Source organism: Plectropomus leopardus, chromosome 13 (assembly GCF_008729295.1).
Source record: "Plectropomus leopardus isolate mb chromosome 13, YSFRI_Pleo_2.0, whole genome shotgun sequence".
Classification (NCBI taxonomy): Eukaryota; Metazoa; Chordata; class Actinopteri; order Perciformes; family Serranidae; genus Plectropomus; species Plectropomus leopardus.
In genome coordinates, this window is record NC_056475.1 from 577,262 (window position 1) to 597,641 (window position 20,380).

The 20,380-nt window shown below is 41.5% G+C and overlaps 1 protein-coding gene, 4 non-coding genes and 1 pseudogene across 8 annotated transcripts; 2 read left to right on the top strand and 4 right to left on the bottom strand.

Annotated features, from left to right (window-relative positions):
• Positions 1-294: 294 nt before the first annotated feature.
• On the bottom strand, positions 295-9,940 carry zgc:152891 (uncharacterized protein LOC767741 homolog). Of its 4 annotated transcripts, XM_042500045.1 has the most exons (15): positions 9,913-9,940; positions 8,591-8,808; positions 7,449-7,707; positions 6,909-6,990; positions 6,745-6,834; positions 6,554-6,669; positions 5,854-6,026; positions 5,633-5,776; positions 5,022-5,225; positions 4,134-4,250; positions 3,887-4,056; positions 3,631-3,746; positions 2,879-2,979; positions 2,280-2,450; positions 295-1,868 (listed from the first exon to the last, which is right to left on the bottom strand). In XM_042500045.1, the coding sequence occupies exons 2-15, from the start codon at positions 8,735-8,737 to the stop codon at positions 1,689-1,691; spliced, it is 2,070 nt and encodes a 689-aa protein (XP_042355979.1). In that variant the 5' UTR covers positions 8,738-8,808; positions 9,913-9,940; the 3' UTR covers positions 295-1,688. The 4 variants fall into 4 exon arrangements, with proteins under 4 accessions (XP_042355979.1, XP_042355980.1, XP_042355981.1 ...); XM_042500046.1 differs by lacking the exon at positions 9,913-9,940 and having other exon boundaries at positions 7,449-7,692; positions 8,591-9,299; XM_042500047.1 differs by lacking the exon at positions 9,913-9,940 and having other exon boundaries at positions 4,134-4,220; positions 8,591-9,299.
• Positions 9,941-10,923: 983 nt separating this feature from the next.
• trnav-uac lies at positions 10,924-10,996 on the top strand. Its single transcript has one exon. It is a non-coding gene; the product is annotated as a tRNA-Val (tRNA).
• A 401-nt stretch (positions 10,997-11,397) lies between these two features.
• On the bottom strand, positions 11,398-11,469 carry trnaa-cgc. Its single transcript has one exon. It is a non-coding gene; the product is annotated as a tRNA-Ala (tRNA).
• A 613-nt stretch (positions 11,470-12,082) lies between these two features.
• LOC121952984 lies at positions 12,083-14,636 on the bottom strand (annotated as a pseudogene).
• A 1,934-nt stretch (positions 14,637-16,570) lies between these two features.
• trnas-uga lies at positions 16,571-16,652 on the top strand. The gene has a single exon. It is a non-coding gene; the product is annotated as a tRNA-Ser (tRNA).
• Positions 16,653-18,194: 1,542 nt separating this feature from the next.
• Positions 18,195-18,266, bottom strand: trnam-cau. The gene has a single exon. It is a non-coding gene; the product is annotated as a tRNA-Met (tRNA).
• Between the last annotated feature and the right edge of the window lie 2,114 nt (positions 18,267-20,380).

Below are 20,380 nucleotides of genomic sequence, written 5' to 3' on the forward strand. Positions count from 1 at the left end.
TGAAATTATTTTGCAGAAAAAAAATAGTATATATTTTTTATTTATTTTATTTTGTAATTTTCTGCACTTTTTTCAGGTCATTTCCTTGTTTGTTTTAGTTTTTGCTTTTTTTCAGGTAATTTTTTTGTACCTTTTTACTAATTTCTTGCTATTTTTAGGCAGTGTCAAACTATGTTGCTCACTGCTTTTACTTCTGAAAGAAATCAAACCAATTTGCTCAGGTTTTAAAGGGTTAAATATAATATTTTAATGTATGTCATGTTTCTGTGTTATTTAAAGGTGACAGGAAAATTCTTGACTTTGGTAAATTCACCTTTTATTTCAGTGTTATCAGTCCGTTCACAGTCAGGTTTCAACGAACGTTCAATATGATCAAAGATTTCATTTTCCTTCATTTCACAACTGAACAATTAGGACTTTTCTTCTCGCAGTATACCGAGCTGTCGGACAAATGGACTTTCAGACATTTTTCGGAGTATTTGGCCGTCGGAACAAGAGGCGGTCCTCCTTGACGAGACGCGTAATTATAAAAAAGACTCACTATTTTGAAATCAGTGGACCATTTTTTTCATTTGATTGTAGTTTTTAGTATTGTGCATTAAGTATCATTGCAGTATTATTAATGTTTTCATCTTGGACAGTTGTGCCTTCACGTTTTAAGCCAATACGAAGAAACACACAACAAATCTACTGCATGTAACAAATAAACATATTTAAATCACACTCAAATGCTGATTTTGACCCTGAAGAAACAAACCTGAACTTTCATGAATTACAGGTAAACGTGTGAGAGGGCGCTCATATGTTCAAAATCTGGCGTTTGATTTGTAAATGTGTCAAAATGAGCGGGAGGAATTATCTTTTTAATTGTCTGTTCCGTATGTAGGAGATAATATCTCATACGTATACGATAGTATCCCGTATGTAAGAGACAATATCCAACAAGTGGGAGATAGTATTTCGTAGGTAGGAGATAATATCTTGTTAGTAGGATAATACATTGTTTTAAGTAGGAGATAAAATCTCATAGGTAGGAGATTTTGTCCTGTGTGTAGGTGATATTACCACACAGGTAGGTGATAATATTCTGTGGGTAGGAGATAATGTCTTGCGCGTAGGAGATAATATCCCGTATGTAGGAGATAATGTCTTGTAAGTAGAAGATCATATCCCATAGGTAGGACATTTGGTCCCATATGTAGGAGATAATATCACGAAAGTAGGAGATAATAATCCAGATATAGGATATATTATCCCTTTGGCAGAAGATCATATCTGATATGCAAGAAATAATATCTCGTAGGTAGAAGATAATATCTTGTAAGTAGGAGATAATATCCAGTATGTAGGAGGTAATATTCTGTACATAGAAGAGAATATCCCGCGTGTAGGAAATAACGACTTGTATGTAGGGCATGGACTAACATTTTTGCTTTTTTGCATTGCTAAAAAAAATCATCTTGCCTTTCAGGGCTTTTAAAATTTACTGAAGAAAAGAAGTAAAACATCAACATAACAGCTGATTACTTACTTTTCAACAGAAAGTTAAAGTAATTAACTTTTACAATAGTTAAAAAACAAAATGTTGGAGAGAATGAATCTTATTTAAGATTTATAATTAATAATCACATCCAGCCGCTCACATCTCATCGATAACAGTAATCCCTGCTGCTGGATAAGAAGCAGCTTTAAATGGCCACGCTGTTCTCGATGTTTCCAGGACAGAGGTAAGGATACGGCAGCTCCCGTTGGCTGTTGCGCTCTGTGATGTCATCAGAAATGGCCTTTAGCTCGGCCTGCACCTCCTCCACCAGCCTGCGGCGGGCGCCGTCTCTGAACACCGCCTCCTTGTAGTGACACAGAGGAGCCTGCAGAGGGAGACACGCAGACTCACCGTAAGTACAGTTAGCTAACGTTACTGTGCGGCCGTTTAGCCCGTGCTATGTTGAGATCATCGTGTTTGCGGATGCACTTTAAGATAGATTCATCTTTACTGATCTCCAGCAGGAGAACAGAAAAAATGAATGATTACAAGTTAAAATAGAAATTATTCAGGAGCAATTAAACTCGCTAAAACGCTAAAAGTGATGAAAATGTAACTTACAACTGGGAGTCAGCAAAGTCTGAGCGTTTATATATTAATACAGAAAAATATATAACTGGTAAAGATGTTTTCTAAATTGGCAGCGCGCTGAGCTCTCTGGCACACGGCACAAACGTTTTAAATGAGGTGCGTTTGATGTTTTCGTGCGAGCAGGATGGAGTGGGTGGGGCCTCACAAAGTTGACGGCAGGCTGCGACAGCAGAGTCAGCGCCGTCAGGACGCGACAGGTCGAGTTCACATCCGGAAGGTAGGACAAGATGTCGTCCTCCGTCACCGAGCCTTTGACCTTCGGAGGGGGGCGCATCATGGAGGCGGGACAGTTCGGCATCCAGAGGGCGAAATCCAGCTGGAGGACAACGGAAAGAGAGGAGAGAGGAAAACATAGTTCGCTTTAAAATTCTTTAAATTTATGTCAAAATATCTCTGTTGATGAAACAAAAACTGTCCAGTCAAAGACACATTTGAGAAAATCTGACTCTTCAATATGAAATGATAAAATGTATGTAGGAGATTAAATCCCCTTTGTAGGAGATAATATTCTGTATGTAGGAGATAATATCTAATATTTAGGAGATTATATCCCATATGGATGATAAAATCCCAAAGGTAGGAGATAAAATGTCATATATAGGAAATAACATCCTGTTTCTACGTATTTCACCTATCCAGACTTCAGAAACCCTCAAAACAGTTTTTTAAAACACGTATCTTCTGATCTTTTAACTCCTTGTTTTACAGTGTGTGTGATGACATCAGGGCAATGATGGTCCTGACCTGAGAGAAGTTAACGGCAGCGTGTAAAGCTGAACAGGAGAAGATGATCATGGTGACAAACTTGGACACTTCTGCTCTGGTGTTCAAGGATGGAGGGAAACCTGGAGGGCGGGAGCGCACACAGGACGCAAGTCAAGTCAATTTTATTTATAGAGCCCATTATCACAAAACATGGTTTGCCTCAGAGGGCAACGAGAGTCATCCTCTGTTTCACCCAGGGACTGTATGAAATAATGGACGGAGTCATCATGACGTCAGCCTGTGGTGACTTTGAGCTTTCAAGCCTTGATTCTGGCATTTTGGTGATTGCCATCTTGGATTTTTAGAGCCAGAAGTGACCGTATTTGGATGAGAGGGTGCAGATGCAGCCGACAAGCTCGCCGCAACTTGAGGAAAAATTACAGGAAACCAAGAGCCAGTTGCAGCAGCCTCAAACACGTTTCTAGGATTATAGGCATTACTTGGATTTAAGGACGTTCTAGTATTTTAGGACATCAGTGTCTCAGCTGTGTCCTCTGTCGGGGGTGTGGGGGATCCTCCTCTGGCTCTTTTTTTCATCAACAAGCTCTATTTGATGCTGTTTTATGTCTCTGACACCTTATGGAGACTGAAAGGACAAAAACTGTTCACAGAGTCCATCACCTTACTTTTATTGAGAATTAGAAAATGGTTGGAGAGCCACCAGGGACCCTGTCAGGGGCCAGATTTGGCCCTTTGGATATAATCTCCCTGTTGTAGACCGCTTCGGTCACCTGAGTGTTGGCCGAAGCCGTGCGTGTTGATGTCAGTGATCCAGTGTTGAAGCTCAGAGTCCTGCTGGACCTTATCATCTGCTGCGTAATACAGATCAACCCAGCGGACCACAAACCTGCAACACATAAATACACATAAACCCACGTAAACACGCACAAAAACACACACAAAAACACACGTAAACACACATAAACACACACAAACATACATAAGCACAGACATTACCTCCTGCGATTTAAATCTCGGAGTATTTACCTGTGCAGCGCGCCCCACACTCTCAGAGCGTCCTGGGCGTAGTAGCTCTGTGGCAGTTTGTCCACGCCACGGTCCATCAGGTCCTCAGGGACGCACAGAGACCGATAATGAATCCTCTGTGATGCCCGGGACAGGAGGACAGGTATCGCCTCAAGGCCAGATGCCGTCGCCTGGAGGGACGAGACAGCAACAGATGACTGCACCACACCGCCCCCTCACAGAGACTTGACACCTGCGTCACTGATACCTTGTCAAACACCCCGCCCGCTGTCAGCAGCGTCGCTCGCGCCTGGAAGTTGATCTGAAGCGTCGTCCTGATGTGTGGCATCAGCAGCTGTCCACAAAAACAGCCAATCAGACAGCACTGATTCAAAACACGTGTTCAGGAGTACGGGGTGAAGGACGACGGACGAAGGATGAAGGATGAAAGATGATGGACGATGGATAAAGGGTGAGGGACAAAGGATGAAGGATGACAAATGAAGGTTGAAGGGTGAGGGATGTTGGATGAAGAATGAAGGGTGGAGGATGTAGTATGAACGATGTTGAAAGTTGGATACTGGGTGTAGGGTGAAGGATATAGGATGTTGGATAAAGGGTAAGGGATGATGGATGAAGGGTGAAGGATGCTATATGTAGGAAGAAGGATGTTGGATGCAGGATGAAGGATGTTGGATGTAGATTGGGGGTGTTGGATGAAGGGTGAAGGATGCTGGATGTAGGACAAAGGATGTTGAATGTTGGATGAAGAGTGAGAGATGTAGGATGAAGAGAGAGGGATGTTGGATGAAGGGTAAAGGGTGTTGGCTGTTGGATGAAGGATGTTGGATGTAGGATGAAGGGTGTTGGATGTAGGATGAAGGATGTAGGATGTTGGATGTAGGATGAAGGGTGTTGGATGTAGGTTGAAGGATGTTGGATGAAGGTTGTTGGATGTAGGATGTTGCATGTAGGCTGAAGGATGTAGGATGAAGGGTGTTGGATGTAGGTTGAAGGATGTTGGATGAAGGTTGTTGGATGTAGGATGTTGCATGTAGGCTGAAGGATGTTGGATGAAGGGTGGTGGATGTAGGATGTTGGATGTAGGATGAAGGACGTTGGATGAAGGATGTAGGATGACGTTGCGGTGGCTCACCTGGTGCAGTGGGTGTGGCTCGGGCAGCTGGCGCAGCGTGGCCACACAGCACAGCTCTCCCAGCATGTGAGTCCTCAGGTAATGGGAGACCAACTGGTGACACTGGAAGTCTGCGCTGTGAACCCAAATCTTAGCCAGCAGCCAATCACAGCCGGGGTCAGAGGGCAGGAAGACCGGGTTCTCCGGGCTGGGCGTCTGCTGCAGCTGAACAAGGACAGACATGGACTGACCTCCAGGATGTCACACTGTTTTTGGGATTGTTGCAGCCTGAAATACCAGATTTCATGCTTTTCTACAAAATTTGTGTGATTGTTTGAGAGCAAGTGATGAGTGAATGCAGTTTTTTTTTTAAACACAGTTAAACCCACTAAAAATAGGCTACAGACTCCTTTTTATTGCTAGTACAGCTGTGTACCGTGTACACGGTTCTGCAGCAGACGAGTGTCTTTTCTGTGTGTGTGGGTGTCTCCTCTTTAAACTTTAACCTTGCAGACTAAAGTGCTGATCACACTGAGACGCTTCGCTAGAAAAGATGATGAAAAGATGTTTAACGCACCCTTGTTTCTGTTTAAACAGACGTTACGTTTTCTGAATGCAGCCCTGGAACTCACCTGGATGGCGATGGGGAGCAGCTGTCCCTGCTGGTTCAGGTGGAGGAGACACAGCGGAGCGGACTGGTACGTCTGCTTCCCGTTAATCGTGTTGGCCGGGACGCCGTCCAGAACCTCGTAGTCCAGCAGGTAGATGTTGCCTCTCTGTCACATGACAGAACATCATGAGAGAACAGCTGTTTTTTTAAAAAAGGCCGGAAAACAGAAAACAACCTGCACACCTGTAGCTCCTGCTCAAGGGAGGAGTCTGCAGACAGGAAGGGGCGGAGCATGTCAGAGGTGACGTACAGGTTGGGAGGGAGGAGGCAGATCCGACGCAGCAGCAGAGGGTTGCAGCCGTTCAGACTCTGGTAGCCGAAATACCAATCCTCCGTCCAGTGAGCCCGAACGAACCCTGAGAGAGGAAAACGCCTCATTAACCCTCTGAAGCCTGAGCAAACTGCTGTGATTTCTTTCAACTTACAAGACATGGCCCAAAAATTTGCAAAATCTTTTTTAAAGTTATAATAAAATAAGCACAAAAAGAGTCCCAAAAAGTGCTAGAATTGAAGAAATATAAGTTTCTTTTTTCTGTAACATAGTTCTAAATATAAAATTAATGTAATGTAGTTTTCTGGAAATTTTCCATGTTTTTTTGGATAATTTTCTTAAAATCCTCCCCTCTTTATTTAAAACTAATTTTCTTGTAACCTTTTTTAGTTTCTTGCGGTTTGGAGGACATGTCTCATCTTTTTTTACCACAATTTTAAAAAAAAATGCTCAGGATTTAAAGGGTTAATCTGCTAAGGCTCCTCTGCAAGAAGCGAGTTTTGCTCAGGTGTTCCTTCCTGTTTGTTGTGTTTGAATCAAAGATGACACGTTATTCTGTCTGACGCGCTCTCGACTGATATCGTTGTGTCTGTGGGTTGTTTTCGTCCGTACTGGCGGTGTCGTTCTGGCGTCCGCTGAGGGAGAAAAGCGTCTCCAGCTCCGAGAAACTGGTCCAGGCCTCGGCTCGGTCGGCGAAGCCCTTCAGATAGTGCACGTTAACGGCTGGACTGAGGACAGAAACAGACGACAGATCAGACTCCGCGTAACGTCGGTCAGAGCGTACGAGGATGAGCGGACGTCACCTCCTGTGTGTGTAGCTGAGATTCGACCCCAGCTCAGACAAACTTTTCAGGTCTGCACAGTGAGGAGCGCCATCCACGAACAAACGCCACCTGCAGCGGGGAGAGGTTTGTGTGTTTATCTGTTCAAACGAACGGAGATCCCAGAGACACGGAACGTGTTTTACCTGATGAGTTTCTGTTGGTGCTGCAGCTGTTTGAGTCGCTGCTGCTTCAGCGTCTCTTCAGTCTCGTCCTTCAGCAAACACACTGCAGAGAAATCATCGTGATAATTAACGTCTCCTCAAGTCACTGAATAAAATGTTCACAACAGTGTAACTCGACTCACAGCCCAAAATCCTGGAAATGTTCTGAAATTCCCGAGACTTCCTAAAATCCCAGAAATGTCCTAAAATCCCATAAATGTCCTAAAATCCAAGAAACATCCTAAAATCCTGGAAATGTTCTAAAATACTCAAACATCATAAAATCTCAGAAATGTCCTAAAATCCCTGAAATGTCCTCATATTCTCAAAATGTCCTCAAAACCTTGAAATGTCCTTAAACCCTAGAGATGTCCTAAAATCCTGGAAGTGTCCTAAAATCCTGGGAGCGTCTTAACATCATAGAGACACGTCTGGGACTGGCCCCTGTCCTGTCACAAAGTGGCCCCTGAGCAGAGCGAGTTGAGTATTGTTACTCTACAATAAAAAACGTTTCTAACTTACGGTCTTCGCTCCGCAGCTCCACGGCGCCTCCTGCAGGTCGCAGCCAGCGGTCGCACAGGAACACCTGTGCGTCTGGGTCTGTCTCAGGTGTGTCTCCGTCTCGTCCTCCCTCTTCAGCGTGTCCGTCGCCCAGCCTGCGGACCTCCACCCGGCTGCAGTGCCAGTCCAGGTTTGGGAATCCGGTCCGAGCCTCCAGACGAAGCCGGACCAGAACCAGAGGACCCAGAGGAGCGCTGGCCCGGACCTGAACCACACAGGACTGTGAGGACAGGACACAGACATCGTCCTCTGTAAATACTCTGAAAAGCACTTGCTGAAGAGAGACGTTTACTGCCATGGGAACCAGGAGACAGTGATCAGGGATGACAGGACGTTTTAAGGATTTTAGGACAGTTTTAAGATTTTAGGATGTATCTAGGAATTATGGACATTTCTCTGATTGACATTTTAAAGATTTTGATGATGTCTCAAGGATTTTAGGACATTGTCAGGATTTTAGGACATTTCTTATATTTAGGACTTTTCTTTGATTATCAGATGTTTTTATGATTTTAAGACATTTCTAGGATTTGAGGATGTTTCCAGGATTTTGACACATTTCTAGGCTTTCTGGACATTTCAAGGATTTTAGGATGTTTCTAGGATTTTATGACATCTCTGGATTTTAGGACATTTTGATGATTTAATAATTTTAATGGATTTAAAGGCGATTATAGGTTTTTATGATGTTTATGGGGTTTTAGGACATTTCTACAATTTTAGGACATTTCTAGGATTTTAGGACGTTTATATGATTTTAGGACATTAGTGTCTCAGCTGTGTCCTCTGTCGGGGGTGTGGGGGATCCTCCTCTGGCTCTTTTTTTGATCAACAAGCTCTATTTTGATGCTGTTTTATGTCTATGGGGCCACCAGGGGCCCTGTCAGAGGCCCTGTCAGGGGCCCTGTCAGAGGCCCTGTCAGGGGCCCTGTCAGAGGCCCTGTCAGAGGCCCTGTCAGGGGCCCTGTCAGAGGCCCTGTCAGAGGCCCTGTCAGGGGCCCTGTCAGGGGCCCTGTCAGGGCCAGATTTTGGCCGTAAGTTGAGTATCAGTCTCAATCCTTCACAGCGCCTCTTTGAAACAAAGGAAACGGGGTGAAACTCACTGATCCGGGCAGCAGGTGGTCGTCCACGCTGATGGGCGGAGTCTCCCCCTGAGAGCCAATCAGGTTGATCCACAGGCAGCTGAAGGTTCCACAGGTGGGTCCAGGTGAGGTGTGGACGGTCACCTCAAACTCAGGACAGGAGGCCATGGTGTCTGAAGAACAGTGTCTGTCTTCTGTGTCTCTGTATCAGCTCATTTGGTTACCGCTCTGTGATTTGACTTGGAAATGAGCTGGAGTTAGTGACAGCGTGGGCGTCGGGTCACGTGACACTCGGTCACAGAGGGAAACTACACTGCACCCTTTCATCTTAAAGGTCACGTCTGACTTTCGCTGTTTTACTGAGGACGATACTTCCTGCTCTCAGGTTACAGATTGGGTTTTATGTGACTGTCAGTAATATCTCTGCTGCTTCCTCTCAGATCTGTCCTCTGTTTACGTGTCCTAAACATGTCCTTTACCTCCAAATACTCTGACTGTTTATATTTTATTCTGCTCTCATTTTAGTTAATGCTCCTCTTATTATGTATCTGTCACTCTCTGTTTTTGTCTCGCTTTATTTCTGTCTTTGTGCTGAAACATTAACTGAACTTAACCTGTAGGGATCAGAAAAGGTTTGTCCAGTCTTATCTAGTCTTATCTAGTCTTACCTTATCTCGTCTTGTCTGATCTTATCTTTTCTTATCTGATCAAATATTTTCTCATCTCATCTCGTTGTTTCTTGTCTTGTCTTGTCTTGTCTTGTCTTGTCTGATCTTATCTTATCTTATCTTATCTTATCTTATCTTTTCTTTTCTTATCTTATCCTATCTTACCTGACCTGACCTGTTCTTATTGTGTCTTGTCTTCGTGTCTTGTCTTGTCTTATCTTATTGTGTCTCGTCTCGTGTCGTCTCAGCGTTTTGTTTGTGTCTTGCCTCGTCTTGTCTTATCGCATCTTACTTGATCTTATTGTGTCTCGTCTCATTTCGTCATTTTGTTGTTTCGTGTCTTGTCTTGTCTTGTCTTATCGTGTCTCGTTTCTTGTCTTCTCAGCGTTTTGTTTGAGTCTTGTCTTGTCTCGTTGTATCTTATCACATCTTATTGTATCTTATCCAGTTTTGTCTTGTCTTGTCTTGTCTGGTCTTGTCTTGTACTTTCCAATGAACTGATGGATTGATTAACCCTTTAACGGCATGACTGTGTTGTTTGTTGAACTGAATGAAATAAAGAACATTTTTTGAAAACAGTAAAGTATTTAAAAAATGCTGATTACAGCTCTGAATAAACATAAACATAAACATAAACATAAACATAAACATAAAGAGACGGACAGGTGAGCCTACCTGCAGAGCGACGCCTCCTCTCCTCTCCTGACTCTGCTGAATGACACCTGCAGGTACAGCACACCTCTCAGTATTTAAAGCCCCGCCCACCACAACACCTCCACTTCCTGTTAGTTAATCAACACCTGACATCACTTCCTGCAGGTAACTCAGCGCTGCACAGAGTTTATATCATGGATCTGGTTTAGACAGTTTCCACTGACGCTTTTCCTCCTCCAAAGTTCAGAGTAAATTATTGTGTCAGTGAGTTACTTTGAAGAATTTCGGCCATTTTTCTTTTTCTTTTTTTTTTAAAGAAATCATTTGGCAATATTTTTTCTTTAATTCAAAACTTTTTTTTGACAATTCTTTCTTTCTTTTTTTTGCCAATTTACTTTTTGTCTAAAACTTTTTGCCTTTTTGTTTCTCTCTTAAAATTTTGGAAGATTTTTTTCCTTAAAAACTTTTTGGCTTTTTTTTCTCTTTGTCTAATTCTTTTTGCCAATTTTTTAAAAATGTATTATTGTCTTATTTATATCAGAAATAAATGAATTAATTGTTTTTTTAGGGAATACTTATATTTTATGTTCCCTCTGATTGGACAGCGGGGTGTGTCAGGAGCCAATCAGCTCAGAGGTGAAGCGGTTAAAGGTTAAAGGTTAAAGGTTAAACTGCTGGCTCAGTTTGGTTGCTGGTTGATGGAAATATTTGGGGATGAAACTCATTCAGTTGCCTGTTTAAAGGAGCTCGTCTGCAGCCGTTAATATGTGAGTACACTTTATTTTCTCTGGCTTCAATGTAAAAATGTGCGAAAAATGCGTGAAATTTAACCTTGCTGGAGTTAATTGTTAGTTTAAGTCTGACACGTTTTCCACAAACAAGCAGATTTTTTTCTTACTTAACTTTACTCTCTTTTCAGTAAAAGCACCAACATGTTGAAATAGTCTGACTTTGTGCGATGAAAACGTCTTCTTTGAAAGAATACGTATTAAACGTGTTTAAAACTTGTTGCAGTGTGTTGGGAGGCCAGCAGGTTCCATAGTGTAGCGGTTATCACGTCTGCTTTACACGCAGAAGGTCCTGGGTTCGAGCCCCAGTGGAACCATTACATTTCCATTTTTTCGTTAACGGAAAATATTTATTTCGACATCGGAAACGAAAGTACGACCAAAATTCCGTCAAAACCCAAGTTAAAATAAGAATCCAAAGGAGAAACAGAAACTAAAATGAACAAAGAAATGTGGAAACGCGATTTCCGGTTTGGTTGTGTAACCTTCAAAATAAAAGCGGGTGAAGTCAGGGCGGCTATAAAGAAACATTTAAAACCGTAAATATGGAAAAGTTTCTGATTCTGTGTTTAAATCCGGGTGATTAAGGACTAAATTATTGTACAATTAATACCAACACAGTAAGACAGTGATGTTGTTGAATGACTGATGCTCAACAATGCAACTTTTTTTTAAGTGATCGGCCACGTGATCTGTGACGCTCCGGAACTGTAAAAAGTGGAGATGCCGGGGATTGAACCCGGGGCCTCATACATGCGAAGCATGCGCTCTACCACTGAGCTACATCCCCACACAACGTGGAGGAGCGCCAGAATTCAGTATTTACTGTTTGACCCATATGTATCTGGGCACATGACATTATTCAGTTGTTTTTTTTAATTTATCAGCCCTAATCATAAAAAGAAAATATTCACTAATTTTCAGGATTTTAACCCTTTAAGTGACAGGGTTTTGTCGTTATGCCACTTTGTTTGTAGATAAAAAAAGGGGATTATTTTCAAGAAACTACAGGCTGAATAGATTTGATTTTATTTTTTTGCTTATTACAGCCTGGGACATGGCAATGATTTGCAGCAACATTGATTTTTAAACATTGTTATTTTTTTGTGCACTGTCCAATATTCACATGAATACAGCTCTGTACATGAAACCTGCTTTCCAACCTGCTATATACATGCTCAGTGTGTGAGTGTAGCAGCTGACAGTATGGGATATGTATTTATTACAGTTATGCATGAATGGAAACTAACTGCAATTTGACTGGTTCGCAAAGGCATACAACTGCAAGGCAGTAATTCTAATTAGATGTCTGTGTTCAAAATAAGTTGCCCATAACAAAGAATATGCTTAAACAACAATGGCACTCAACCCTTTCAAAAAGTGTGACAACCCATATGAATAAATTAATCCAACCTGAGAGTCTCCAGTTGACAGTGTGGACTCTCCAGTCCGGCAAGGAGCAGCTTCAGTCCTGAATCCTGCAGGTCATTTCCATTCAGGTCCAGCTCTCTGAGACTGGAGGACTGGGCACTGAGAACTGAGGCCAGAGCTTCACAGCTTCTCGCTGACAGACTGCAGATGCTGAGTCTGGATCAATAAAGGTAAAGAAAAAAATGAGAATGAAGGACAGACCGAGGGCCCAAAGATTTGACCTTAGGGGGTCCAAATGTAACTCAGGTCCTAGAAGGAATCAAAAACACCAGATACTAAAATTGGATATAACACTGAAACCAGCATGGACTTTTAAAAAACTAAACGCTGCAAATCCATTGAGACAAACTTGAAGATCTGACCTCATAGTTTCCAGTTTGCAGTGCAGACTTTCCAGTCCAGCACAGAGCTGCATCAATCCAGAATCCTGCAAGTTGTTGTTACTCAGGTCCAACTCTCTCAGAGTGGAGGACTCTGAGCTGAGAACAGCAGTGAGCTCCTGACAGCAGTCCTCTGTGCGGCTGGTTTGATATAACCTGTTAAAAAGATAGAAATATTTTCTATTTTAGGAGACCAAGCCTTGAACTAAAAGGCCCCGATCATACAAAGTGTGTGATTGTGGACTGGGGCAGCTTTTTCTAATATCTTACAGTTGTTTTTACATTGAGTTGTTGGATAAACTTCAACTCAGATAGGAAAAGCGCCCAATGTCATTGCTGTTTTTTCAATAGGCCTTTGAGATTACTTGAAAGGCGACTTGCTGTGGTGGCGAAAACAAGTGCAGCATCCGTGGTTTGGGTTAAATTAATGTCAGCTCACTTTCAACATCGCCTCAGGCAAGCTGCAAGACCTAATGGTACAGATTGTTGCCTCATTTACTTTCTAATGTTTTACTAACTGGATATAGACCCAAGGACTTACAGCAGACTGTCAAACTGACCCACAATGATCCTGTCTTACATGCTACTGTTGGGCTTTTTGGCTTCTTCTCTGGTAGACCAAAAATAATACGTGTAACTTAATCTCACCTCAGAGTTTCCAGCTTACACTGTGGACTTTTCAGTCCAGCAGACAATGTCTTCACTCCTGAATCCTGCAGGTTATTGCTACCCAGGTCCAGCTCCCTCAGATGAGAGGACTGGCAGCTGAGAACTGAAGACAGAGCTTTACAGCTTCTCTCTGAAAGCCTACGAACACTCAACCTGGAAAAACAACAATGAAACAGTAACTCACTTCTGTATTTAAAAAACCCATATAATCAATTTAACTATCTGTGCACGTACAGAGCTTTGCTGGAGGCTTTGACCACAGGCAGCAGCCTCAGAAAAGCCTCCTCTGAAACCGAATATTTCTTCAGGTCAAACAAGTCCAGATCTTTTTCTGATGACAGTATGATGAAGACCAGAGCTGACCACTGAGCAGGAGACAGTTTGTCTGTGGAGAGACGTCCTGAAATCAAGTACAGTTGGATCTCGTCTTCCAGAGAATGGTCCCTCAGCTCGTTCAGACAGTGGAACAGACTGATGCTTCTTGCTGGACAGGGATTCTCCCTGATATTCCTCTTGATGTACAGAGCTGTGTCCTGATTGGTACGTGAGCTATTTGCTGTCCCAGTGAGCAGGCCACGTAGGAGATCCTGATTGGTCTGCAGGGAAAGAGGAACAAGTCAAGATGTCCGTTTGGACTCTCTAAAGCCTTGTCCACAGCACTCTGGTAGAGGTGTTTCACTGCAGATTTGTCTGCTGTTGGTGTAACACTCTGAAAGGCTGACTGCTCCTCTGTCAGGAGATCAACACCAGAGTTGATGAAGGTCAGATGGACATGAAGAGCAGCCAGAAACTCTTGAACACTCAGATGGACGAAGCAGAAGACCTTGTCCTGGTACAGTCCTCTCTCCTCTTTAAAGACCTGTGTGAACACTCCTGAGTACACTGAGGCTGCTCTGATATCGATGCCACACTCTGTCAGGTCGGACTCGTAGAAAATCAGGTTTTCTTTCTGCAGCTGCTCAAGAGCCAGTTTTCCCAGAGACTCCATCATCTTCCTGCTCTCTGGACTCCAGTGTGGATCTGTCTCAGCTCCTCCGTCATACTTGACGTTCTTCAGTTTGGTCTGAACCAACAGGAAGTAGATGTACATCTCAGTCAGGGTCTTGGGCAGCTGTCCTCCCTCTCTGGTCTCCAACACGTCCTCCAGGACTGTAGCAGTGATCCAGCAGAAGACTGGGATGTGGCACATGATGTGGAGGCTTCGGGAAGTCTTGATGTGGGAGATGATCCTGCCGGCCTGCTCCTCGTCTCTGACCCTCCTCCTGAAGTACTCCTCCTTCTGTGGGTCGGTGAACCCTCTGACCTCTGTCACCATGTCAACGCACTCAGGAGGGATCTGATTGGCTGCTGCAGGTCGTGTGGTTATCCAGAGGCGAGCGGAGGGAAGCAGTTTCCCCCTGATGAGGTTTGTCAGCAGCACATCCACTGAGGTGGACTCTGAGACGTCGGTCAGGATCTTCTTGTTGTGGAAGTCCAGAGGAAGTCGACACTCATCCAGACCGTCAAAGAGTTGTAGAGGCCACCAAAAACCTAGGAGGACTTTCAGATGGCCTCAAGGAAGTTCTGGCAAACTGTTGCAGTGTGATACCCTGATAAGTGGAGCACACCCCTCAAGTGCCCTTTTTTAAAAATTGGGAACCACCACCTTGGTCTTCCACTTCCACTTCACTGGCACTGTACCCGACCTCCACGTGACATTAAAAGTTGTAGAGCCGGGCATTTTAAGTTGCTGATTACCTTTTGAAAGAAGCTTTTGAAAGAAATCAAACCAATTTGACGATGTTTATAAGTGAAAGTGAAAACTCAGACGTGAAATACGACCCTCACGGCTCCTCTCTCTGTGTCTCTGCGGCTTTTCTCCTTCACCTCATCGTCACACCCTCCCAGTCCAACCAGTCCAGCAGCAGAAACACAGTCTGTGCAGGTTTATCTTCACGTGGATCAATGAAAAGGTGCTGAAAAAAAAAATATGTTTTTTTCAGCAGTTCAAACACATCTTTAAGTTGCAAACATCACGCTGATGGTCAGTCATTAAATTAAATTAATATTGTGTGATATTTTAAACCAAATTTATGTGTAAATTGGTTTAAAACTAAATTAGACTTGTAGTAAGGTGATGAAATTGGCACAATAACTTGATTTCTCCGTCAATTCAGGATTTTAAATTTCTTTTCCTAAAAAAGGAAAAAAAGATGGGAAAATGACCTGAAACTTAGTTACGAAGAAGAAATTACGAGAAGTTCATAATCTCAAAAAAATAAGGAAAATGTCTTGAAGAGTATATTTATATCATATTATCATAATTATTATTAATTATTTTATCTATAGTCTATATGTATTTTTTAAAATTATTTTTGCTGTTTTTTAATTATATTTATATCATTAAAACCACACAAAAGATTCATCATATTACAAACGCCCCACAAACCATCAACATGTCACAGACATACGCCACGAAACAAATAAAGAAAACAAAAACACGGAAAGACGAAGACACTATCGTTAAAGAGCAAAACAAAGTGACCTGAAAATTAGGGTTTATTGGTTTTTTTTAAAGAGGGATATAAAAGGAGTAATTATTAGAAGTTAATAATAAAAAATAGGGAAAATGTCTAGAGGACTTTATAAAAATGATCATAATAATTAGTAAACATTTAATCTATATATGTATTTATTTATTTGTGTGTTTGTTTTTGTTTTGTCACTTTTCTCTCCTTTTTATTTTCGTTTTTAAAGAACATATATTTTCTTCTTTTATGTTGCTAATTTTAGGTAATTTTTTTGTGATTCGCAACTTTTTTTCGTGTTTTTGTAAGAAATTAAACCGATGTGCTCGGTTTTTAAAGGGTTAATATTAGCGCGGTGTTGTTGTAATACAGCTTCCGGCCGCGCGGTGGCAGCACCGAGCTGAGACAACAGCAGGGCGGCACGCGCGCAGCTCGGCGGGAAAAAAAAAATCATCAAAACAATGCGCCATCTTGGATTTCACCGAGCGGCAGCGAGTTTAACGGCACTAACCGTGTTTGTGTCGCACTAAACCGTGTTTGAGATGTTTTTCAACCCCCTGACATCGACGGAAAAACTCCTGAACGGTTGAGAAGACGCTCCGCCGCCGTGTTACCGGCTCATAATGTCGACGTTTGAAGGATTTAACTTTTAATCGACGTCGAGGGTCTCTTGTGTCCGCTTTATGTGCAGACCGGTCCGGGACTGAGCCGCAGCGCGAGCACCACCGGGTAAGTTTGTACCTTCTGTCACGTTACATTAGCTGAACCGGGGCGGCGGTAAGCGAGCGGTCGTTATAGATCAGTGCGCTGTCATCGGTAAATGCTGTACACCTGAAATCAATCACTTTGATCGATCATACAAAGCTTGGAAGAAATCGAACATGCTTCCGCTTCAGTGACGTAGGCTGCGATGGCCGAGTGGTTAAGGCGTTGGACTTGAAATCCAATGGGGTCTCCCCGCGCAGGTTCGAACCCTGCTCGCAGCGGATTACTTTATACTTTTTCTAAGGGACTGTTCTGTATTTATTAGAGTAGAGTGTGTACCTTTCGAACCCCGCTTGCAGTGAATAGATCTATGCTTTTTGTTAGGGACTGTTCTGTATTTATTAGAGGAGGGGGTGTTGTTTATGTTTATGTTTATTTTAATTATTAATTAATAATTATAATTTAATATTTTAAAGATCTTTACCCTGAATTACAAGTATTCTCCCCGTACATGTTCGAACCCCCTGCTTGCAGCAAAATATTTCATGCTATTTCTAAGGGACTGTTCTGTATACATTAGAGGAGGGGGTGTATTTTTTATTTAATTTTATATTTTATCCATTTATTTATGTATTTTTAACCCTGAACTAGAAGTATTATCCCAGTGCAGGTTCGAAACCTGTTTGCAGCAGAATATTTCTTGCTATTTCTAAGGGACCGTACTTTATTTATTAGAGGAAGGGATGTAATAATAAAAAATCTTGACCCTGAAGTACAAATATTGAGCTTTCACCACAAATAACCATTTATGTTTTGAAAGTCACACTAAAAAAATGCTTTCTTAACCTTGACTATTCTTCTCATCTGTGCTTCTGTGATTTACATCAGAGTATTAGGACAAAAATATTTGAAATTATTATTATATTATTATTATTAAGGCAAATATCATACAGTAAAACTAATAATAAAATAAGAAAAAAGTGAAAGTAAAAATAAAACAAATTCAGAAATACATAAATAAATAAATGAAGTTGAACAAAAAAGTTATCTTTATATATTCTAACATTAACATTATCTTTATATTTTTTAATATTTATTATGGATTTATGCATTTATTTATTTTCCATTTCCCAATTATTATGTATATTATTTATCTCTGCATTTATTTTTTTGTATTCATTATTCATTAATTTATGTCCCATTCAGTGATCTCTGCACTTAGTGATTTTTATTTACTATGTAGATATTTATTTATTTATGTCCTATTTATCTGCCAACTTTTATTTATCGCCACATTTTTTATTTAATCTATAATGTATTTATGTCATAATTTACAACCAAATTATTTTTTAAATCTATTATATATTTATTTATGTATGTATGTCATATTTAACTTACAACTTTTAGATATTTATTTATCTCCGTATTCACCACACATTTAGTTATCTTTTATCTAACCACCAGATCTGATATATTTATTAATCTTTGCATTTATTTATTTTTAATTATTATGTATTTATTTATCTATGTCATATTTAACTTCCAACTTTTATATATTTATATATCTCCGTACTTCTATTTTTTTCACCATGCAATTATCTGTGTATTTTTTATTGAACCATCAGATTTCTTTTTTTTATTTATCTTTGCATTTATTTATTTATGTGTTATATAACTGTCAACTGTAATATATTTATTCATCTTTTTATGTTTTAGAATATATTATGCATTATTTATTTATGTACGATTTAACTGACTTTTATATATGCACAGAAGTTTTCATCCTTCACACACAGAGAACGTTGTGCTTGAAAACATTGATTTAGCAGAGGATGGTTTCGATCCATCGACCTCTGGGTTATGGGCCCAGCACGCTTCCGCTGCGCCACTCTGCTGCTCACCAACATACACCACACAAAACTCGTCACATTCCCATCAGCCCCGGCTGTCGTTTGTGTGTACGACTCGTCAGTGAATAATAGTGAGCTAGCACGTCCAATTTACGAAGGTAAACGCGAAGCACGTCGTCTTCTAATCAGAAGGTCGGCGGTTCGATTCAGCGTGTTGAAGTGTGTGAAAGTTTACCTGCGTGGCGGCTGACACAGCAGCCTCGGCCACCCGTGTGTGAATGTGACTCATAGTGTGAAAGTGCTCCGAGTGGTCGAAAGACTAGAAAGTGTGAGCGTTACCTCTGTGAGCACGCTGAAGTCAGCAGAGTCATGGCGGGTTTACTGTGTGTGTGTGTGTGTGTGTGTGTGTGTGCGTGCGTGCGTGCGTGCGCGTGTGTATGTGCGTGTGTGTGTGTGTGTGTGTTTGTGCGTGTTTGTGCGCGCGTGTGTGTGTGTGTGTGTGTGTGTGTGTGTGTGTTATGGCCACCTGCTCTGTCTGCCCTCTAACATCAGAACAAAATGTCCCTGTTCTTCAGCAACATGACGTCTCTCTGTGTCTGTCTTTCTGTCCGTCTGTCTCCTGGCAGGGTTGAGGTGTCATGCGGCTTGTCACATATGGTCCGTGCTGCGCGTTGTTTGGTGGTCCGTGCTGCGCGTTGTTCGGTGAGCCGTCGGCACTTCGTGCTGCTTTGCTGTCTGCTGATTTTCATAACAAACATGAGGACTGAATGAAGTGAAACCAGCGTCTCTAAGAGTGTGAACAGGGTTCCCACTGTCTTGGAAAACCTGGAAAAGTCATGGAATTTCCCAAACTTATTTTCCAGGCCTGGAAAAGTCATTGAAATAATACAAATCATTGAAAGTTTTGGAAAAGTCATGGGATTGTGTTGTGTTTCGAGGCGGGAATCACCAGAGACTCAGGGTATGATGTCATCGCAATAATTAGGTCATGTAAAATAGTACTTCAATTTTAACAATAATATCGCAATCTTTATACGTAACAATCAGGCGTCGTTACTACTTAACGTGACAACACCTAACCTACGTAACTTTTCTGTTCTAAAGCTAACCCATGTTACATTGTTTTCCCGAGTCTTAGATATGTCACTTAACATTAAGGTTGTCATTTTTTTGTCAACTTCGTAACATGACAATTCTTAACGTTTCCTTTCCTAAACTTAAACTACGCAGCTAGAGTTACCTAAATTTACCCTACGTAACTTTATTTTCCTAAAGCTAACCTACATATCTTTACTTTACTAAACTTAATTTACGTAACTTCACATCAAGTTTATGACTTTACGTTAAGTTTATAACTTTACGTTAAGAACATTACCTGGTGACGCCCAGCCACGTTTCTCCTCCCATACTAAACGATTTAACTTTATAAACCTAACCTATGTAACCTTGTTAAGTTCATAACATTTTGTTAAGTTTGTAACTTTGTTAGTTCGGAACTTTATTTTAAATTCATAACTTTGAGTTCGGAACTTTATGTTTATGTTTTATCCTTTTCTTAATCAAACTCATGTAAATGTTTTTTTCTAAAGCTAACCTACGTAATTTTTTGTTAGTTTTGTAACTTTACATTAAGTACGTAATGTGACGATGGTGAACTGTGTTTCTGTTCCTAAACCTAACCTCAGTACCGTTAGTTTCCTGAAGCTGGCCTACATTACCGTACGTTAATTATGTGAAGTGTCGATCGCCAACCGTGTTTCTTTTCCTGTAATTAACCTACGAAACTTTACGTTTGTAACTTGATGAAAGTATGTTTTGTGACAGTTCCTAAACGTGTTTCTTTTCCTAAACTTGAACTGTCAGGAGTTTATTAGTTAGATATCATCTAATGAGCGATGCGGCCTGCAGGGGGCGCCGGCAGCCGTTTACACTCAGTTTGTGTTTGTTAATTGAAGGAAGGCGGCTGTGTGTGTGTGTGTGTGTGTGTGTGTGTGTGTGTGTGTGTGTGTGTGTGTGTGTAAATCCATCTCTTTATTATCTGTAAACTCTGTTCTCTATTATCCACTCTGTGGTAATCAGATGGAAATATATTCAGCTGCTGCAGGATTTTCACAGAGAATTAAACCTGAAAGAAACTCCCGAATCAGAGGAAACACACA